The 19,506-nt window shown below is 37.0% G+C and overlaps 1 protein-coding gene across 10 annotated transcripts in view; it reads left to right on the top strand.

Moving 5' to 3' along the window:
- Positions 1-247: 247 nt before the first annotated feature.
- The window catches only part of Gls (glutaminase), a 71,561-nt gene continuing 52,302 nt past the window's right edge, over positions 248-19,506 (top strand). For 5 of the 10 annotated variants that reach the window (XR_001781161.2, XR_001781162.2, XR_373241.4 and 2 more), the window contains exons 1-3: positions 248-2,665; positions 15,218-15,314; positions 15,648-15,769. Coding sequence is in view for 4 of the 10 variants with exons in the window: in XM_006495701.4 (XP_006495764.1) it covers positions 2,265-2,665; positions 15,218-15,314; positions 15,648-15,769 (620 nt within the window). In the remaining 6 variants the exon portion in view is untranslated. Of the gene's footprint in view, positions 2,666-15,217; positions 15,315-15,647; positions 15,770-15,800; positions 18,070-19,506 lie in introns of those variants that run through there. The other 5 variants (NM_001081081.2, NM_001113383.1, XM_006495702.2 and 2 more) reach the window with 3 other exon arrangements.

Raw genomic sequence — 19,506 nt, 5'->3', positions numbered from 1 at the left:
TGAATAAATATTGTTGAAGATAAAAATATCTAAGATTAGAAGAATCAAAGTTTCCTGCCATATTTCTATTCAGTTTGTAATAGTTTTGATTTGTTGTAGCTTTCTTGTTAGTTGTTTTATTATTACCTCAGATGTCCAACCTTGGTAAACTCAGGTCTTCCAAATGTTAGAAGTAACATTTGCCCTTTCTTATCAGTTCATTCTGAAAAGTAGAAACTCTAAAAATAGTCTACCAATGCATGTCTTTTCTTTACTTTTATCTTTTTCTTTTTCTATTCTTGTCTGTTTGCATGCATGCACATATGTGCAGCTCACTTTCCTCTGTGTGGAGGTCAGAGGTTCTAAAATTCACCAATTCAGCTAGCGTGACTAGCTCTGAGTCCTAGGGACTTGTCTCCACTCCAGGCATGGTTTGTAGGTAAGTGCCTGAGGTCGGACCTGCAGATCCTCATGCTTGAGCAGGGAGCCCTTCTACCCACTGAGTCATATCCTAAGTTCCTAATTGTTAAATATACTAGAAAGTGTTTAAACCTTTAATCATCAGAAGTCATTTCATTGAGCAATGGAAGAAACTAGGAAGAACTGGCATGAAAACGTTGACTGGATTGGTGAGTAGTCTGGATGGGGTTGAGAAAAAAGAGAAAAGAGGCAGTAAAAACAGATAACTAGTTTGTAAGAAACTGAACAACACTAAGGTTTGAAAGCAACCCATAAGTTAGAAAGACAAAGTTAGATATTATTAAGGGTAACATTTGCTATCTCTCCCCTAGAATGTATTGTTTTTCCTAAATATATAACTTTGATTCACTAATATTAATATTTTTGACAAACTAACCTTAAGCAATAATAAAAGCCACCCAAGTAATATAAAATTCTGGCTTTTTTTCCCCCCACAAGGTCATTTCCTTCACACTTTTTATTTTTATCTAAAGAGCAGGTTGAAAACAAAACAAAAACTTGAGCATGACAAGCCTGTAGGCACAGTCAGATTCTTTGGTTACTAATCTCGTTCAACATGTACAGATTGATTGGATTACTAAATCTGGTGAATTACATATCCTGCTAACTTTGGTGAATCTATGCATTTAAGCCTATCTGTTTCAGGAAATGGTTTAAAAAGCGGTTTTAGTCCTGAGTGGTATATGTGTGCAGACTCAGGAAACATATGATGCACACACATCTAAAAGGATACATGGATGAGGTGATGCTGTGCTGAAACAGTTTTGAGACATGGTATTCAGATGCTTCTATTTTAAAATGGCTTTTAAAATAGAAAAAGGATCTGCAGTATTTTGCTTTCAAGTCAACTGGTACTAATGAAATAATCGCCGTTCAAAAGATTTGGAGAAATCTTGTAGAAGATAGAAGAGATCCACCCTTACTCTGGCTTTTTCTCTATTCTTCGTTGTTCCTACGCTCAAACGTTCTAAATGTCTTAAGTTGCATAGCTGAAAGGATTTTGCTCATTTTTTCCAAAACATTTCGCTTCTGGGCAGTAGCCAACCATGGAAAGTTTTAAGCACATTTGGGAGAGGGATGAAGCTAGTCAGGGCGGCCTTGGCAGAACCGATGCCTTCAGAGGGGCGGACACATTCCCCTAACCGAGGGGGCGAGCAGTAGGTTTGGACCAGACGATCTGCCACCGCCAGCCTCCCTCCAGCCTTGGGCGGCCTGAACAGGCGCACTCCAGCTTCCTCAATAGCTGGAGGACGTGCTTCCCTGGAGCGCACCTGCCTGGTGAATGGCCAGACTCCGGAGCTACGGGTCCTCGCCCAGCTTGGCCTCAGGTGGCCCGAGGCAAGGGGGAAGAGCGGTCGGCGGGGCTGACACACGTCAGTCGTCCTTCTCCCCGCCCTCCAGGACCCAGCGGGACTGCGTACGGGCGCGGAGACAAATTTGACCGATTCTCTAGCCAATCAGAAGAGAGGTCGGCAGGCTGAGCCAATGGAAGAGCTTGCAGGGGGCAGGCCGTCAGCGTCCTCCCGCCCCCGGTTGGTGAGCCTGGTATGTCTCCAGCCCTCCCTTGAGCGTCAGTCTCAGTGCGGAGCTCGCGGCGGCCAGAGCAACTTCGGCTGGCTGCAGGCTGGGCGGCGGCGGCGGCGAGGGCGGCGGCGTTGGCGGCGGGAGCGGCGGAGCTGGGGCCACACCCCGTCCCGGACTTTTTCTCTTTCCAGTCCTCTCCCCGCCGTGCGGGACACGGTTCCGGGAGCAGAGCGGCCGCCCACGCCCCAAGCATCCTCATCTGACGAGCGGGCGCCGGCGGTATGATGCGGCTGCGAGGCTCGGCGATGCTACGGGAGCTGCTCTTAAGGCCGCCCGCCGCCGTCGGAGCCGTCCTGCGGCGCGCGCAGCCCCTCGGCACGCTGTGCCGGCGCCCCCGGGGCGGGAGCCGGCCGACCGCTGGCCTGGTGGCCGCTGCGCGACTCCACCCGTGGTGGGGCGGGGGCGGCCGCGCGAAGGGCCCCGGCGCGGGCGGCCTGTCCAGTTCGCCCTCGGAGATCCTACAGGAGCTGGGGAAGGGGGGTACGCCGCCACAGCAGCAGCAGCAGCAGCAGCAGCAGCCAGGGGCGTCGCCACCCGCAGCCCCGGGCCCCAAGGACAGCCCGGGGGAGACCGACGCGTTCGGCAACAGCGAGGGCAAGGAGATGGTGGCCGCGGGCGACAAGTGAGTTGCGTGGGTGAGGCTGAGGGGAGGGGTCGGGCCCTGGGCGGTGGGCGGTGGCGGTGCGGCTTAGCAACGGAGGTTCGCGGAAGAGAAAGAAAGCGATGCCAGGCGGCCTGCGACGGCTGTGCCATGTGATTAGGCCCGGCCCCGCCCGCGCCCCTCGCCTGCTCCCACTTCCCCTCCGTGGCCGGCGCGAGTCGCCCCGGGGTGACGGGTGAGCGCCGGGAGGGTCTTGCCTGCTGAAGCCCCTGCCGGGCAGAGGCTGCTGTCCGGCCGCGCCGCGTGCTCAGCGCCCCGGCTCTGCGAGGGTGATGCCACGCGAACCTCCATCTCTCCCGAGTGACATTGAGGAGTCGGGCGTAGAGCGGAGCTTCTACCTTCCCGATTCACCTTTTTGCCAGGCCGCAGTTCCCCCATTCTGTAAGCCTCCACCACCATCCCACTGGATGCCAGATGTGGCCTTGGGTTCTTAATCCTCCTGAGGTGGATCGTTTTGGCGTGCGTAGAGCCATCTGGGCCACCGGAAATAATGCTTCAGAAATGAGATTAGGCGGAATAGGGACATGTGGCCTAGAGGACGAGGAACGCAGCATGGACCACCTGTTCCTATCGGGACCAGTGATGGCTTGTCTGATGTCTTCTGTGCGGTGGACAGATTTTTAAAGGATAAAATTGTTTTAAAAGCACAAAAATAAGGTGACATAAAATACACAAAATCTAAGTAGTTTTAGGGACTTGATTGTGATAGGATGTTGACTCATTGTGTATATAGGGTGGGAATTTAGCCTAAGAGCAAAATTGAGTTTTCTTTGCTGAATGCTTTTGTGTAATATAGTTTCCCCAACTAGGTAAACACTGACTTTTAGGCTTTTTCTGTATCCTATTTTTCTGACTTTATACTGATATGGTGTATCCTGTTTTGCATTTTACTTCTCTTCCAGCTCTGCACAGTAGCTTAAGTCAAACTGAAAGTGTGAATTTTATGACTTCAATCTCAGGCCTGCTTAATGTTTCCTGTAATTGATGTGGGTACCTTCCTAAAACATTCCTGGTTATTTTCCCAGAGTGAAAATGTTATTTAAAACAAAATGAAACAACAACAAAAACCCTTAATAAGGAAAAAGGCACTTAATGATGGTATTCTGTGATAGTAGCTTTGTACCACAAACTACCTTGATGATCATGGGCACATTATTACATGTGTTGGATTAGATGACTCAAATCCCATTTAGTGTTTTTGTTTTGTTTTGCTTTTCAAGACAGGGTTTCTCTGTGAAGCCCTGGCTGCCCTGAAACTCACTCTGTAGACCAAGCTGGCCTCGAACTCAGGGATATGCCTGCCTCTGCCTCCCAAGTGCTGGGATTAATAAAGGCATGTGCAACCTCCTCCAGGCTTTGTTTTGTTTTCAAAACCTACACTTTGGTTACATTTGCACCTCTAATGTTTTAGAAAGTAGAAGATGTATTGTTTGTTTAGTCAAATACCTTACCTTCACCTTACCATCATTTGGTTTACACACATGCACAAACACATGTTTACTCTTAACAGTTAATATCCAGGTTGCAGGATGGGAGGGTACTTTCTATTAAAGTACCCTGGTTCGGGGGTGGGAGGGATTTTTGTTTTTGTTTTCCAAATTACTCTAGTGTCATTTTTAAAAAGAAAAAAAATCAGATAGGAAAATGAAGTTTTGTTTACCTAGAAGTTTCTGGTTTCATCGCCCTATTGGTATTAATAAATCATCTCAAAGCAATAATTTAGGAGTGCTATCTTGGCTAATGCTCCATCCTGTTCCCTCTCATCTTGCCCTGGGGAAGAACCCAGTTTAGGGAGGGAATTCCTCAAGAGTTGCTCAGATTCCTGGAGAGTGTTAGGTGCTAATAAGATAACTTTATTTACCTTAGTTAAGGGACTAGATGTGTGTGTATGTGTGTGCACACCAAAATTTAGATAACAACTAAACAGGTTCAGAAACAATTCAGAAAGGATGATAAGATAGTCCTGAGAGCTTTTAATCAAGGATTTGGTTCAAGCCACAACTGCCATGAATGTATGTAAAATGAAGATAGGAAGAAAGTATTATAACTTTGTTAAAGTTTCTGTTTGATGTGTTTTCCAGAAGTAAAGTTTCCCTCTTTTGAACGCTTTCATTTTCTGTGCATTTCTCTCACCAAGGCAAGGGGGTCAGCTCCTCTTAGATCCAGTTATCCCTTTCTAAATGGTCAGCCTCTAGAGCATGGACCTTCCTTAGTCAGCAGCACATAGGGCTGCCAGACTTCATAGTGTTACTAAGAAATGGCCATGTGAAAATTAAGAGTTGCTGCTTTATACAGTGGGCATGTGTTGAAAACTATATAGCTTTATTCACTAAATAACAATTTGTTCTTTTACTCTAAAAACCTGTTCTGGGTGTTGATATTTGAATTTCAGACTGTGTCAATTTTTATTTTTAGTTCCCAAAGAAAGTTTGTCTTGAAATAAACATGTCTTACATGACACTATGTGATTTGAACAGTTTACATTTTTAATTTTTAAACTTTGCTAGGAAGTAAGGTCAGAGCAAACTTAAGCTTAACCACAGCACTCTTATTAGTTCGTATTGTTTCTCTTTTCTTAGTTTTGACCTTATATTTTTATTAACCTTATTTTAAATTGTAGATGCTGAAATATGATCAAGTTGTCTACTTAATCTTTTTTCCAAAAACCTGTAAAAGTCGGAGGCAGTATCACCTTACTTATATTATAAGATCTATAATAGATCTATTATATTGTGTACAGATCTTCAGTCTGATAAGGTTGTTATATGAGTAACATTTTACTATCTAAAGATAAGCATAGTGACCTTTGCTCAGGCTTTCTCTGTAGTACTTTTACTTCATTTTGTTATCATTCATTCCATCATTAAAAACCAAACAGTTTGACTTGTTTTTTATTTTTTGTTTTCATTTTAAATCCGTTCTGTCTGCTTTCCTGGGCATTTTGGGGTTTCCTTCCTCACTGAGATTCTTACTGTTTTTCCCACTTTACCTTCTTAACAGGACTTCCTTTCCTTTAGCTTTGGTTCTGTCTTTGCATAGACAATACCTTAGTTTCTTAAGACAAGCTCTGTCCTTAGATTCATAACATGACTTCAAATTTTAAATTTACATTGCCAGAGTCTTCATTTTTTCCTAATTGTGAAATTGAATTTAGAATTTTAATGTTAGGGTATCCACTTTAGAAAATTAACATAGACTAGATTATACATTATCAGTTATAAATATATTGTGGCATTAAGAGCTTTAATTAACTTGCATGTTTGCTTAATAGACATTTTTAAAGAAAGCAGATTTATATCTTCTTGTTAAGTGTGACATTCTTAATTTTAGCAAAACCCAGAAATCTCTTAGTAAATGATGCTTAGGAAAGACTGGTAAGTGTATATTTGTGTACATTAAATTACCTTTGACTTTTGACATTTTATTTATTAGGGAAAAGAATTAAGTTGAAATACTATTTTGTATGTACTTTTTACAAAACATATCTTCTGTAGGGTGCAATAGTGAAAATATTTCATTAAAATAGCCATGAGACCATTTTCCTCTGTCAATTTGACAGGTGTTTAAGTAAGATGATCCTAAAGTAGTAGATATTACGACACCTTGCATTGCTGGTATAAAAGTATAAATTTGCTCACTATATAGAGAATAGTTTGGTAGTTGCTAAAAAAAAAAAAAACTTTATGCCCCTTTATGCAGTAACTATGTTTGCATGTCCCCACAAAGTATGTCATTTTTAAAATGTGCTTTTAAGTACATAAGAGTATTTAAATTTAAAAATAAAGTTCACACAAAAGTGATTTCACCTAGCTTCAAATGGTATGGTAAGGCAAATTTTTGTAGTTCCTTTTAATAAGTGGAATGTGAGGCACAAAAAAAACTACATTGTCCTTTGTGAGAATTGAATTTCAAAGTAGGATTTAGTAATAGGTACTTCAAATAGTACTGAAAATGAAATTGCAGGTGTAGATAATATACTTTGGTGTTGTGTATAATAACAACTTTTGAAATAGGTGGCAGATGCTTCTATGATCCTTCTGAATTGCATCTACTTTGAATTTCTAAAGGTTAGCATTTCCGATTCAGGGCTGGAGCGATGACTCAGTGGTTAAGAGTATGTACTGCTGTTCTAGAGGCTCTTAGTTCAGATCTCAGTATCATGGCCAGTACCTGTAACTTCAGCTCCAGGAGACCCAACACCTACTCCTGGCCTCTGCAGACACTTACACGTGCATGAGCTCATATATTCACATAGATAAATTCACAAACACATACTTAAAATAATAAATCTTCAAAAAGTCTTACAGTTTACTTAGAGTTAGGATCAAAAGAATATCTAGCAGTGTGTGTATATATGCGCGTGCACACGTGTGTGCATGCTTCTTAGTCATTGTTTTGTGGTTTCCCTAGGAGTAAACTTTCCTGCTTTTGTACAATGCAGAGGATTAAGCCTAGATCTTTCACATACCTGCACGTTATACTACTAAACTACCTTTCAACACTGTAGTTTTAAAGGGAAGTGAAGACTATGACTATAAAAAAATGACTAAATGTCATATTTTGAAGCCTAATATTTACATTAAACCATGCATCTAGAAGTCATTGATAAACATGAATATGATTAGTAATTAGCTGAATAGTATTAATATAATACATGTACATAAAGTTCACTGAACACAGACATTTGAGTCCTGAAATTTTAGCTTCTTGCTTACTTAGAAATTTGCCATCTACAAACTTTAGGGAGCTACCAAATGGAATTTCACCTTTAAAAACATTTCTTTTAATGTGGTTTGCCTGCATGAATGCGTATGTACAGCACATGCATGCCTGCTGCCCTCACAAGTCAGAAGAGGGCTTTGGATCGGTTATAAGCTACCCAATGGGTGTTAGGAATTGAACCTGGTTCCTCTGTAAAAGCAACAAGTGCTGTTTACCACTGAGCCATCTTAGCCCACAATTTTATTTTTTGTTTATTAAAAAAGCCAAAAAAGAGGAAGGGCATTGTTTTTCTCTGAAAAGTAAATGTCACCTGAAAGAGCAGGTTTGTGGAGAACTTGGGTTTCTTCAGTTTTTAAAACATTTGAAATTGATTTTTTAAAAAACCATTATATTTTTGTAATATTAAGGTGAACAAACATTCTTTAAATAGCTCAGCAATATCAAATCCTATATAAATCAAAGGTATATTTTATAGCTATGTGGATATTTTCATCTAGTAAGAGGAATCTTAAAGCTGAGGGAGCAAGTAACATTTCTGAAATTTGTGATTATTATTTGTCAGTATTGCACACAGTTGCACATAGAAACATTTACTCCGGTTTTACCCTAGATTATTCCATTATAAAATTGATTTGGCTATGAAATAGTACATAGAAATGATGTCTGAACTTGATATTTTTCTGACTAAGATAAAGTAGGAGTAAATGGTCTCCTTTGTGAGGTATCCATTCTCTGTTTGGTATGTGGCATTCAGTATTCTTTACTGATTTCTAAAGAAATGTTTACATGAAAATACTACTTTCAAAGCACAGAGCTTGTTGTTTTGGTATAATGAATACCAATTTAATAATTTTTAGGAGGAATGTATTTTCATCTACTCATTTCTGGTGCAGTTTTAAAGGTTTTAAACTTGTCTTGATAGTTTGACAGGCAATTCCTTGAGTCTTTGTAGAAGTTATTGAAGTAGTACAGACTTTGGAGAATATTTTTTAACTTACAATGAACTCATATAAGTTACTCATATTTTTAGGAATATGGGCTAAAAAACAAACTAAAATATAGAAAGATTTATTCCTTAATATTTTCAGTATAGTGTCTTACATATTGGAACAAAATACTTCATTTGTAGAAAGGGAAGAGCTTACTCTTGTGCTAAGCTACAGTTAGTTGTAAGGAGTTCCCTTGTTCAGCACCAATGGCATAGTTAAGTAAATTAGCCACTTCTTCAGTTTTGAGGAAGTGGAGTACTAATGTTGTTACAGTACAACTTTTTCTATGAACTATATGATCTTAAAATTTAAAGAAATCAAAAAAAAAAAAAAAAAGACAGCACAAATGGCAGTATTAGGAGAATGTACATGTGGTTCCCACCTCTTAATAGTTGCTTCTAAGCAGGATTTCCCTTCTGAGTGGAAACATCTTTAAAAATGGAAGATGCTTATCAGTAAAAAGTTGATAACCTCTTCTATCTGGCTGTACAAGAATAACAAGTATTGTTGCACTAAGAAAATTCTGTAATATTAAATGTTACAGAAAATATTAAAACAGTAAAGTTTTAAATATTTTTCATTACACATTTTGCTATTTAATGAAGTTTCTGTACTATGCTCTAGTAGAGTGATAGTTTAAGACAAGTTCTGATAAACTTTTCCTATACCAGTGCTGTGAACTTCATTTATAGAAGGGAGTGTGTGACCGTGACTGGTGGGGATTGAATTAATCCGGCCCTCAAAAGCAGGAATCTGAGTGTCCAAAATACTGAAGGTCCTTGTTTCCAATTGGTTTTTAATCGATAATTAAGAGCCAGTGGTCAATGGTTGGGGAGGTAGACTAAAGCAGGGCTTTGAGATTGGTGTGGGCTAGTAACTGGGAGAGAGGAAGGAAGCAGAGATCTTTATGATGGGGAAGAAGGGCCAGACCTAAAGACCCACAGACATGTGAGAATTTGTGTTTGGGGAAACAGATGAAATAGACTTTGAAACGATGTTAACTCAGGAGTACCGGAAGGGAGTGTTTGCTAGCAGGGAGAAGGATTAGAAACGCCCAGCCATTAAGCTAGTGTCTGTCTGTCTGTCTGTCTGTCTGTCTGTCTCTCTCTCTCTCTCTCTCACACACACACACACACACACACACACACACACACACCCTGCCTGGAGCAAAGTGGTTAGCTAAGCACTCCATTGTACACAAGTGCAGTTTGCTTATTTCTGCACTGAAGTGTATTTCAGTGTAAAGGATTCTCTGGTATTCTGCTTCTGCTTCTTGTTAAAACAGGTTTTCTTGGGATATATTAACTTAACCCTCTTTCTTCATTTGATAATCCTCTTTGACTGTTAACCTTCTATACCCAAGGTTTAAATTATAACAAAATATAGCTTGAAGTTTACCATTTTAGCCAGTTTTAGTCAGAAACATTTAAGTACCACTCACAGTGAGTAAAATTATAGTTTTATTAGAAATTATGACATTATTTTATCAACTCATTAACAGTTAGAATGAGAAATGAGATCACAGATCATTTAATTCTGCCTTACTCTGTGTATTTCACAAAATACCCCAGAAGAATAAATTACCTAGCCACATTATACGTGTGCGCGCTATGAACCTTTTTTAGGTTTAGGTTTGGGAGAGTTTAGAAGTTCATCTCTCCAGTCTCTGTTTTTACCCCACTTCTATTACTTTTTGTAAAGGTTTTTTGTTACCTCTATTTAAATACTTTGACAAGAGTTCTAGTCTGAAAAGGACTGCTCGTTATATTTTCAGAGCAATTTGGTTTTCCCTTATGTATATCTGAAGTCTGACTTTTATTAACTAATCCCTATAGTTTAGTTCTGAATAAGTCAGCTGTGTCGGTGCCAAAGTGGTCGCAGTGAGACCCTGGCCTTTGTTTAACATAATAAATAATTCCCTTGCTTTGTAAAAGATTGTTTTAACAATTCTTAGTTTGGTTTCTGTTGCTGTGATAAACATATTTCTTTGGTTAGGTTTCTGTTGTGATAAAATACCATGATGAAGAGCAACATGGGAGGAAAGGGTTTATTTTGCCTATGCTTCCATATCACAATTCATCATCATGGGAAGTTAGGGCAGGAATTGATCAGGGGCCATGGAGGAGTGATGCTTACTGGACTGCTCCTCATGGCTTGCTCAGCCTGCTTTCTGAGAGCTTCCAAGACCACATGCCTAGGGGTGGTACTACCTAAGGTGGTCTAGGCCCTCCCACATCAATCATTAATTAAGAAATTCTATCATAGGCTTGCCCACCAGCCAATCTGCTGGGGACATTTTCTCAATTGAGGTTTCTGCTTCCCAGATGACTATAGCTTATGTCAAGTTGACATATAACTAGCCCGCACAGTACCATAGCCAAAACTAAATTGGGGAGGAAATAAAAGGGGTTTATTTGATCTTGTAGATTAAGGCCAGAGATTTTGCAGAAACAACAAAGAAACCCTACAGGATTACTCAGGTCCATTTCTGAGAAAGTGCATGTCCTAACCATAGAATGTATAGACCTTTCTGGGCTGGCACCTCCTACCTTCACTAGAAACTAAGACAATGTCTCCTAAATGACAACAGAAGAATATGAAATGATCTTTGAGGGTCCCTCTTCCCAGGTGACTCTAGATTTGTGTTAACAGCTGTAGCTGTGATAAGGCAGAAAAAAAACGTCATCTAACATTTAGTTTCTAAAAATAGTTTCTAGCTTTTGAATTCTAATAACAAAATACATGCTTATGACAATATGAGGGCTGTCTTTAGGGAAGAAGAGAACAGAACAAGGTAAGAAAGACTTTGGTGTGGTTTCTGCTTTATTGAAAGTTTAGTGAAAATATTTGTGTTTGGTTCAAGCTATCATAACTTCTATGGGTAGATCTTTTGCTTTTTGGTTTTTGACAGAGACTTTCCCTTGTAGCCTTGTGTGGCCTTGAACTTAGAATCCTGATTTCTCTGGCCTCCTGAGAACAGGGTTTACAGATAGGAGCTTCCATACCAGTCTTGACAATTTTATGATCATGTATCTTAGACATGACTTACATTTTTCCTCTTACGGATACAAATTAATTTCTATTCTTTTAAGCAAGGAAAATATTTACTCACTTTGCTAGCTATGGTAATAAAGGGCCATTTAAATTTTTTTTTACTATGTACCATAAGTGAAAGAAGTGTATAATTCATGTTATTTACATAGCTTTTAGGCAAAGTAAATACCATTTACCAATGTGATAAATATGTAGAAAGCTTATTCTGCAGTTTTTAAAGTGATAAACTATCATTATCTAAAGTTTTATCTGACAAACCACTTTCTGTAAATAATTGGTATGTTATTATCCACTGATTTTGACAGCTGGTTCAATTTTTCTTTAAATATTGGGTCATCAGTATTATTGGACTCTTGTTTAAGGCTGTTAGATCAGGATAAAACCTAGAAAACATGATTGTGCCTTGTAAGAATAGTAACTAGGCAGCAAGTCAGAGGACTAGTGGTGCGGATTCCAGGTTCAGCAAATAGACGTTCATTTCTGCTGTTGTGCAGCCTTGGGACGACTCGTAACCTCTTCGAGCTTAGTTTCTTTCTCCATCTGTGGAGACAAGATAGTGTCAGCAAGTAAATTTCTTTAGTACCAGAAATTATGGCATATTTCTGTCACCAGATCATTAAATTAGAATGGATTAAATTAGAATGTTTATAAAACACTTAGCACAGTAGTAATTTTCAGTTAATTATTGTAGGTTTCTTTTTTAAAGTTGTCTAAGGTCAAAGATATGTCAGGATATGTCATTAGATTTTTATAAAGGTTAATTTTTAAACATACTAATGTTGATAAGTGTTCTTTTAGGGTGGGTTTTTTTTTTTTCTGTTTGTTTGGTATTTTTGTTTTTTTAAATTGGGGCCAGTGAGGTGAGGTGATGGCTTAACTGATAAAAGCACCTGCCACCAAAGCCCAGACACCTGAGTAGAGTCATTGGCACCCACATGAAGGGAGAGAACTGACTCCTGAAAGTTGTTTCAGACCCTTCATGCCCCACGCCTACTTGTATTTACTAAAAAAAAAATTTTCTAAAAACCTTAAAGGTTGGTATAACAGTGTTTTGAAAACAAATATAGATATTAATGCAATATTAATATTTCTTTTAGGAGAAATTCTATGTTTTATGTATAAATGTACATGCTTATGAATTAGCTATTTTACTGCCTTTTATAAGAGGTGTGTATGTGTGCATGTATTTGGACATCTAAAAAGGTCTTTTCAATAGTACAGAAACAATTATCAACAGACATGATCCATTTGTTGTTTTTTAAACAAGAATAATATACATAATTCACCCATGAAAGTTGCTATTATGACTATTCCAGAATTGATGGTATTTAAAAATGAGAATTCTTCATCTTATTGCTTTTCTGAAATAAACAAACACACACACACACACACACACACACACACACACACACAGACACATATATGTCCTCTGTATATTTTTATGAGTTGTGATAGGTAGGCAGGGTGATCAGTTTGCCTTAGACCTGTGATTCTTTTCCATTTTGAAACAGGGTCTCAATTGTAACTCAGGCTGGCTTTGAACTTGGGGTGATGCTCCTGTGTGAACCTCCCAGGACTGGAGTTGCATTTGTTACTTATGCCTTACTGAGACCTGTGATTCTTATCATTATAACATTTATGTCAGTAATTGACAATTGGAATAGTGGAGTATGTTTTTAGTTTCTGAGATTTCTTCCCCCAAAGACATTAAATTGGTGTGTGATAATTTGTTTACTTAAAGACTGTTTAGAAGTTTGGTTAATCTTAACATATTTTGTTATATTAGTCATTAAGTGTTTCTGGCAAATTTTTCTTCTAATACTCTGTGATCTGTGATTTTTTTTTTTTTTTACAAGCACACATTGCTTAAGAAGTAACAGCTAAAAGAGATCTAGAGAAATGACCCAGTGGTTAAGAGAATTTGTTTACAGCACCTAAGTTAAGAAGCTCACAACTTCCGTAACTCCGGATCTCTGACATCTGATGCTCTCTTTTGGCCTTTTCAGGCACTTGCACACAGAGGAGAAGAAAGGAACAACTACACTTACTGTACATGGAGCGCTGCTTACTTACATTCTATCAGGAGTGTTCTAAAGTGTTGGGTGTATAGAGTTAGCGGTCTTTAGGACAGCTTTCTGAGGTAGACACTATATCCTCCTTTCTCTGAATTATAGGAAGTTTTATTAAGTAACCTATAGATTATATAGTTAGTATTAATAGTCAGGGTTCAAGAACTTGTATATGTATATACCAGATTTTACCATTAGGATCAGTATTTGAATATTTTATAGAGATACATCAAGTATTGACTCCTACCTGAACATCTCCCAAACTCTAATTAGTAATGAGTTATTAAACTGAAATGAAATATGCTTGGTAGGAAAGATACTAACTCTAGCAGATAGGGAAAGCATTAGCTGTCTGTTGGAAATCAAAAATTCAAAACCTGACAACTTTGACCTTTAAAAATGAAACTGGGAAACTGTGTTCTATGTATAGAATCATGATATCTCTTACTCTGCACAAACTTTAATTCAAAGTGAATGAAAGACTTAAAGCCTAAAACTTTGAAACTGCTAGTGGGAAACAAGCATGAGCATGGCCAAGTGCTTTCTGAATAGGACTTGAAGAATTGAGAAATGCAATTAGGTGAAAATATGCTTTTGCAGAACAAAAGGAAAATAGCAGAGTCAAGAGATAGACTACATAATAGAAAGAGAAACCTTACCAACTAGGCATCAGGTAGCATACTAATACCTAAGCTATATGAAGGATCGCAGGACTTATATACTAAAATCCAAACTCTCTAATCAGCAAATGACATAGTGACTGAATAGACAATTTCAGAAGAAATACAGAATACTAATAAGTACTTGTAAAAACGTTTACCATTTTTAGCTAATAGAGAAATACAAAATCCAAATACTGTTGTGATTCATTCTCCATTAGAATAGCTATCATCAAAAAAAGAAACAACATACACAAGTAAGAATGTGGGGGAAGGGAACTTTTCATTGATGGTGGGAATGGAAACTTGTATATGCTCTATGGAGATCAGTATGGCAACTCCTCAAAAGACTGAAACTAGCAAGAACTGTCATTCCTCTGTTTAGGGCTCTAGGTCAACGAACCATAGATATACTTGCACACACATTTTCTTTTTTTTTGTTGGTTTTGTTTTGTTTTTTGTTTTTGTTTTTCAAGACAGGGTTACTCTGTATAGCTCTGGCTGTCCTGGAACTCACTTTGTAGACCAGGCTGGCCTCGAACCTAGAAATCCACCATGCCCGGCATGCACACACATTTTCTATTGCTTTAATAGTCACAATAGCTAGGAAGTATATATATGTGTCCATTAGGTAGATAGATAAAAAGAATGTTGTGTGTATATATGTGGAATTTTATTGAGCTGTAAAATACAGTGAAATCATTTACAGGCATTTAAAGGAAAATGCATGTAACTGGAAATCATTATGTTAAGTGAAATAAGCCAGACTTCAGAAGGAGACATAACTATATTTTTCTAAGTAGGTCCTAGATTTAAAATTACATATATGTATGAAAATAAAAGTGACCTGACATTGAAAACTACTTAATATTTTTTAACTTTTCCAGTGTGGTTTCTAATGGTACTGATTTGATTTTGGTGAATCAATGTTTATGAATTATGCAGTGGTTATTTAATAGTGGGCTTGATAGGAATATTCACACAAGGATTAATTTTGTACTTTTTTTTCTCCTCCTTTAGTAAAATAAAACAGGGTCTGTTACCTAGCTTGGAAGATTTGCTGTTCTATACAATTGCAGAAGGACAAGAAAAGATACCTGTTCACAAGTTTATTACAGTAAGTTTTTATATTTTTTTCTCTCAACTTTCAAGGACGTAATACTAAGCCCATTCTATAGTATTGCTGAACTGTGGTCTTAAAGTTCACTGGCTTGTAGTGACTGACAGTGTTTCTCTTGATCAAATTTTTATTATGCTCACTCCAAGGTAATGAAAGAAAAGGAAACAATGAGAAACTTGTCCAGAAAGTGGATAATAGTGATACAAATACCACATACATGACCAAGTATTGGGTAGAAACTTTTATATTCAGGAATAAAACTTATAGTTGGAATAAGCATATACAATATCTGCGCTATATATTTACAAACTCTTATTTTTTTAAAAACAGGCACTCAAATCTACAGGATTGCGAACATCTGATCCCAGGTTGAAAGAGTGTATGGATATGTTAAGATTAACTCTTCAGACAACGTCAGATGGTGTCATGCTAGACAAAGATCTTTTTAAAAAGTAAAAATTTCTGCCAAACCTTTAATGGTGATTTGCTATGCTGTATGGTGATTTTGCTTTCAAAACACAATTTTATCTTTTAAAGACCAGTGTTATAGTGTAACTGAGAAAGAGATTTGTAAATATTATTTCTTTGAAGACCAGTGATGGTATATATTAAGATTCTATTATGCCCTGGGTTTAAATTAGTTGTAATGAAAGTTAGCCATAAATGTTGTTTTGTGCCTAGAGATTATATTGTTTGGCTGTTCTCTTCTGTCTTCATGATTTGCTGACTTTTTCAGTTTAGTCTGTACTTTATTTCCATCCGGTGTGTTTAGAAGCTGATTATGAGAGGACCTCAGACAGTTTTGCAGTCCTTGTATTTACATAGTTGCATCACCTGATTCTCCTTTTCAAGGATTTTAATGAATGTTTTGGGGTCTCTTTTCTTTTCTTTTTCTGTCTCCCTTTCTTCCTTCCTTTTTTTTTTTTGTAAATAGAACTTTAGACAACTTTGATTTGGTTGGCTGAGAACATTTTGGCATTGCCAAATTAGCATATCTTCATTACTGTGTTTGTATCAGTTTACTCTTTAAGCTTTAGTCAACATGTTTGTAATTGACTCTAAAGAGTCAAATAATGTTTTAATTTATTAGTTCATAGAAAGCAGCATAAAATTATGAGTGACTATAAGGCAGTAGGTTTTGTTTTTCCTGAACCACAGGCTTCAGTTGAGGTGAATCTAAGAAATTTCTATATTTAATTTTAAATGCGTGTGTGTGTGTGTGTGTGTTTAATTACCTTTTCTTTGGTGTATTGAATGGTTTGTTCTAGATCTCTCCTGGGAATATCCTGGAGTCCCTAGGAGAGATGAGTATTTAAATAAGGTTCTCTGAAGTTTTTGTCCTGCTTGTGAGATGTCTGCTAATTTTGAATCATGCTCTTGGTTCTCTTCATGCAGCCAACTTTAAAGTATAGCAGTTAAGCTTACTTTGCAATTGGTATTAGGAATTTAAGTCTGTTGATCTGTTTATTTTGTGAAGGGAATAAATTCACCTCTAGATTATTCTTGCTTTGTAGTAAAGATTTGACTTAGGAACTATTTGTCCATACTCTTTCTTGATTATGGTGCCTTCTGGGAAGTTATTTTAGTTTGTCTGTGAGTATAGTTAATTGATGGTAGGTTGGGTTGTAAATAATATGTATAGAGAACTAGCTTTATAATTTTTAAGGGAATCACTAATTTCCATATTTAAACCTGTTCTAAAATGTGCTTTATGAACATTGTTTCATTATGAAATTAAAAGCAATTTAAATGTTCTCTCTCAATTATGAACTCAAGGAACCATTATCATAAAACTGTAATTGAATTAATCTACAGTAATTACCATAACTTTGACACAAGCTTGAGTTTTAAAAAACTATGATTACAATGTAGGCAGTCTCTGACTTAACATGGAAACAAAGTAGTCTTTGTAGCAGGTCATAGACAAAGGGTGATTCCTTTTCATTTCTAGAATGAGGTAACTCAGAACCTCTTACTAGGACCTTTTCCAGGTCACTTTGACAGGTAATGACTCCAGAGAGATTCCTTCTGATTTCAAGTATAAGAAGTTACCTCATTGGGTTGCCAAAAATAACCAATGTCATTCCATGCTGCTGGAATGGCATTTTAAAACATGGAATTCCTTTTTTTTTTTTTTTTTTAAGAGAAGTGATTATAAAGATAGATAATTCAGTTTGAGAAACCAGTAGTATCGTATGTATTTAAAGCATGGATAAATGAATTATATCATTTGAAAGTTGGAGAACTCCCTGTGCCTATCTATATAGTCAATATTTTTATATTACTATTCATTAAAGTTATGAGGAAGAAAATATTTGTGCTAACAGCAAATTCTTTACTCACTTGTTCATTCATTGTTAAACTATAGAAATATAAGAACTGTTTTTCTGTGTGACCATATTAAGAATTGTTTATTTAGACGCAGCAAATGGTTTGCATTTGTAATTATTTGATTTTCTAAAACCTTAAATTTTACTAATGAAAAATTATGTGAGAAAGATTTTCTAATACATTCATATACATTGTATTTGTAAGACCTTTGTCAAGAAAATGATGGTGAACACAGCACAGAAACATTTACTTGTGGAAAGGGAAAAGTATTTTTCCTCAGAATTAATTTTAAATAACTTCTATTTTCTAGTACACTGATGACATCTATATTAAAATAATTTCCACAAAAATCTTTACTATTTGAACATCCGTCATTATGTGTAGTTGGATTCTTCTGAAGGCTGAAATTGTCTTTATCATGGTAACTTAACCATTTAAGGCTATTTCCACATGGTTTTTACTAATATGCTAGAACAAACAAACACTATACCCAAAGTTCTGTGTACTGTTCTGTTGACTATAAATCCTCTTTAAAAGTCCTGATTAGTTTTGCTTATTTTATTTTGTGATTTATGTGTATGCTGTTTTGCCTGCATTATGTCTGAGCACCATATGCATGCAATGCCTGTAGAGGCCAGAAGAGGGCATCATATCTCCTAGAATTGGTGAGCCATTGTGTGGGTGCTGGGAATTGAACCAAAGTCCTCTGGAAGAGCAGTCAGTGCTCTTAACCACTGAGGCATCTCTCCAGCCTCCTGAATAGTTTTAAACATTTAAAATATTAATGTGTGTTGGAGTTTGGGGGAGTTGGTAATTTAAATTTGCTTGATATTTCTCATGTTTTATTTGTAACTTCTTAAAAATGAAATATATTTGATTTTAAAATAAGTAGTACATTTTAGGAATTACTTTAAGCATTCTTATTTGAGAAAAGTATGCTAGTTATATTTTCCTTGCAACTTTGATTTTTGAAAATTGAATTTTAGAAGTTGTTTGAGATATTTAAGAATTAAATATTTAATCAATGATAGTTTTATTAGTGCATTACCCAGCCTCTTAATTTCATTTGCTTGACTGAAGTGAAGAAATTCTTCAGAAAGTATTGGTATTTTTAAGATTAAGTAAGATCATTAGTAGTGCCCATTGTTATTCTTTTTCCTCAAAACATGCTAATATAGTGTCATCATTTATCTGTGAGGAATATAGCTACATAAATAACTTCTCATAGCAATGGTCTGACTTCAACATTTCTTTTTAAATCTTATTATGGGGCTTGCCTTAAAATATTACTTTATTTGGTGTTTCAGATTGACGTTAACGTGTGGTAATTTGTCTTTTGTAAGTTAAATACTCTGACTAAATTACTAAATTAAAGTACTCAAAAGTCTCAAGACAGATTTTTAGCTCAGAAAACAAAATTGATGACTTTGACCAAAACAAATTGTTCTTATCTTATTACAAAGCTTCAAAGTGTTATTCAGGAAAAACACATTAAAATATTGTTATTTAAATTTTTGTGAAATACTAACCAGTTATACAGGAGCTAAGAAGGATATGTCAGAGGTTACTTAAAATTGAAAAATATTCATAATCTCATTTGTGATGTTTTAAAGGCTGGGTTTTGTTAACCAGATCTCATGTTGAGTATTTATTAATTCTAGTAGGATGCAAAACTTTTTCTAGTACTTAAACCTCAAAGGGTGCATAACCATTTTAGAATCTGACAAAATTTTAGGCATGTTTTATTTATTTCTGATCTGTTCAGATAAGCTAGAAGGAAAGAAAACATGGGAAGAATATGTTTTAAGTTTGACTTGTATAATTATATGGTTTAACAATGCTGATTAATATTCTCCTG

This window comes from Mus musculus, chromosome 1 (assembly GCF_000001635.26).
Source record: "Mus musculus strain C57BL/6J chromosome 1, GRCm38.p6 C57BL/6J".
NCBI classification, from domain to species: Eukaryota; Metazoa; Chordata; class Mammalia; order Rodentia; family Muridae; genus Mus; species Mus musculus.
This window is presented reverse-complemented; position numbering and strand designations above follow the sequence as displayed.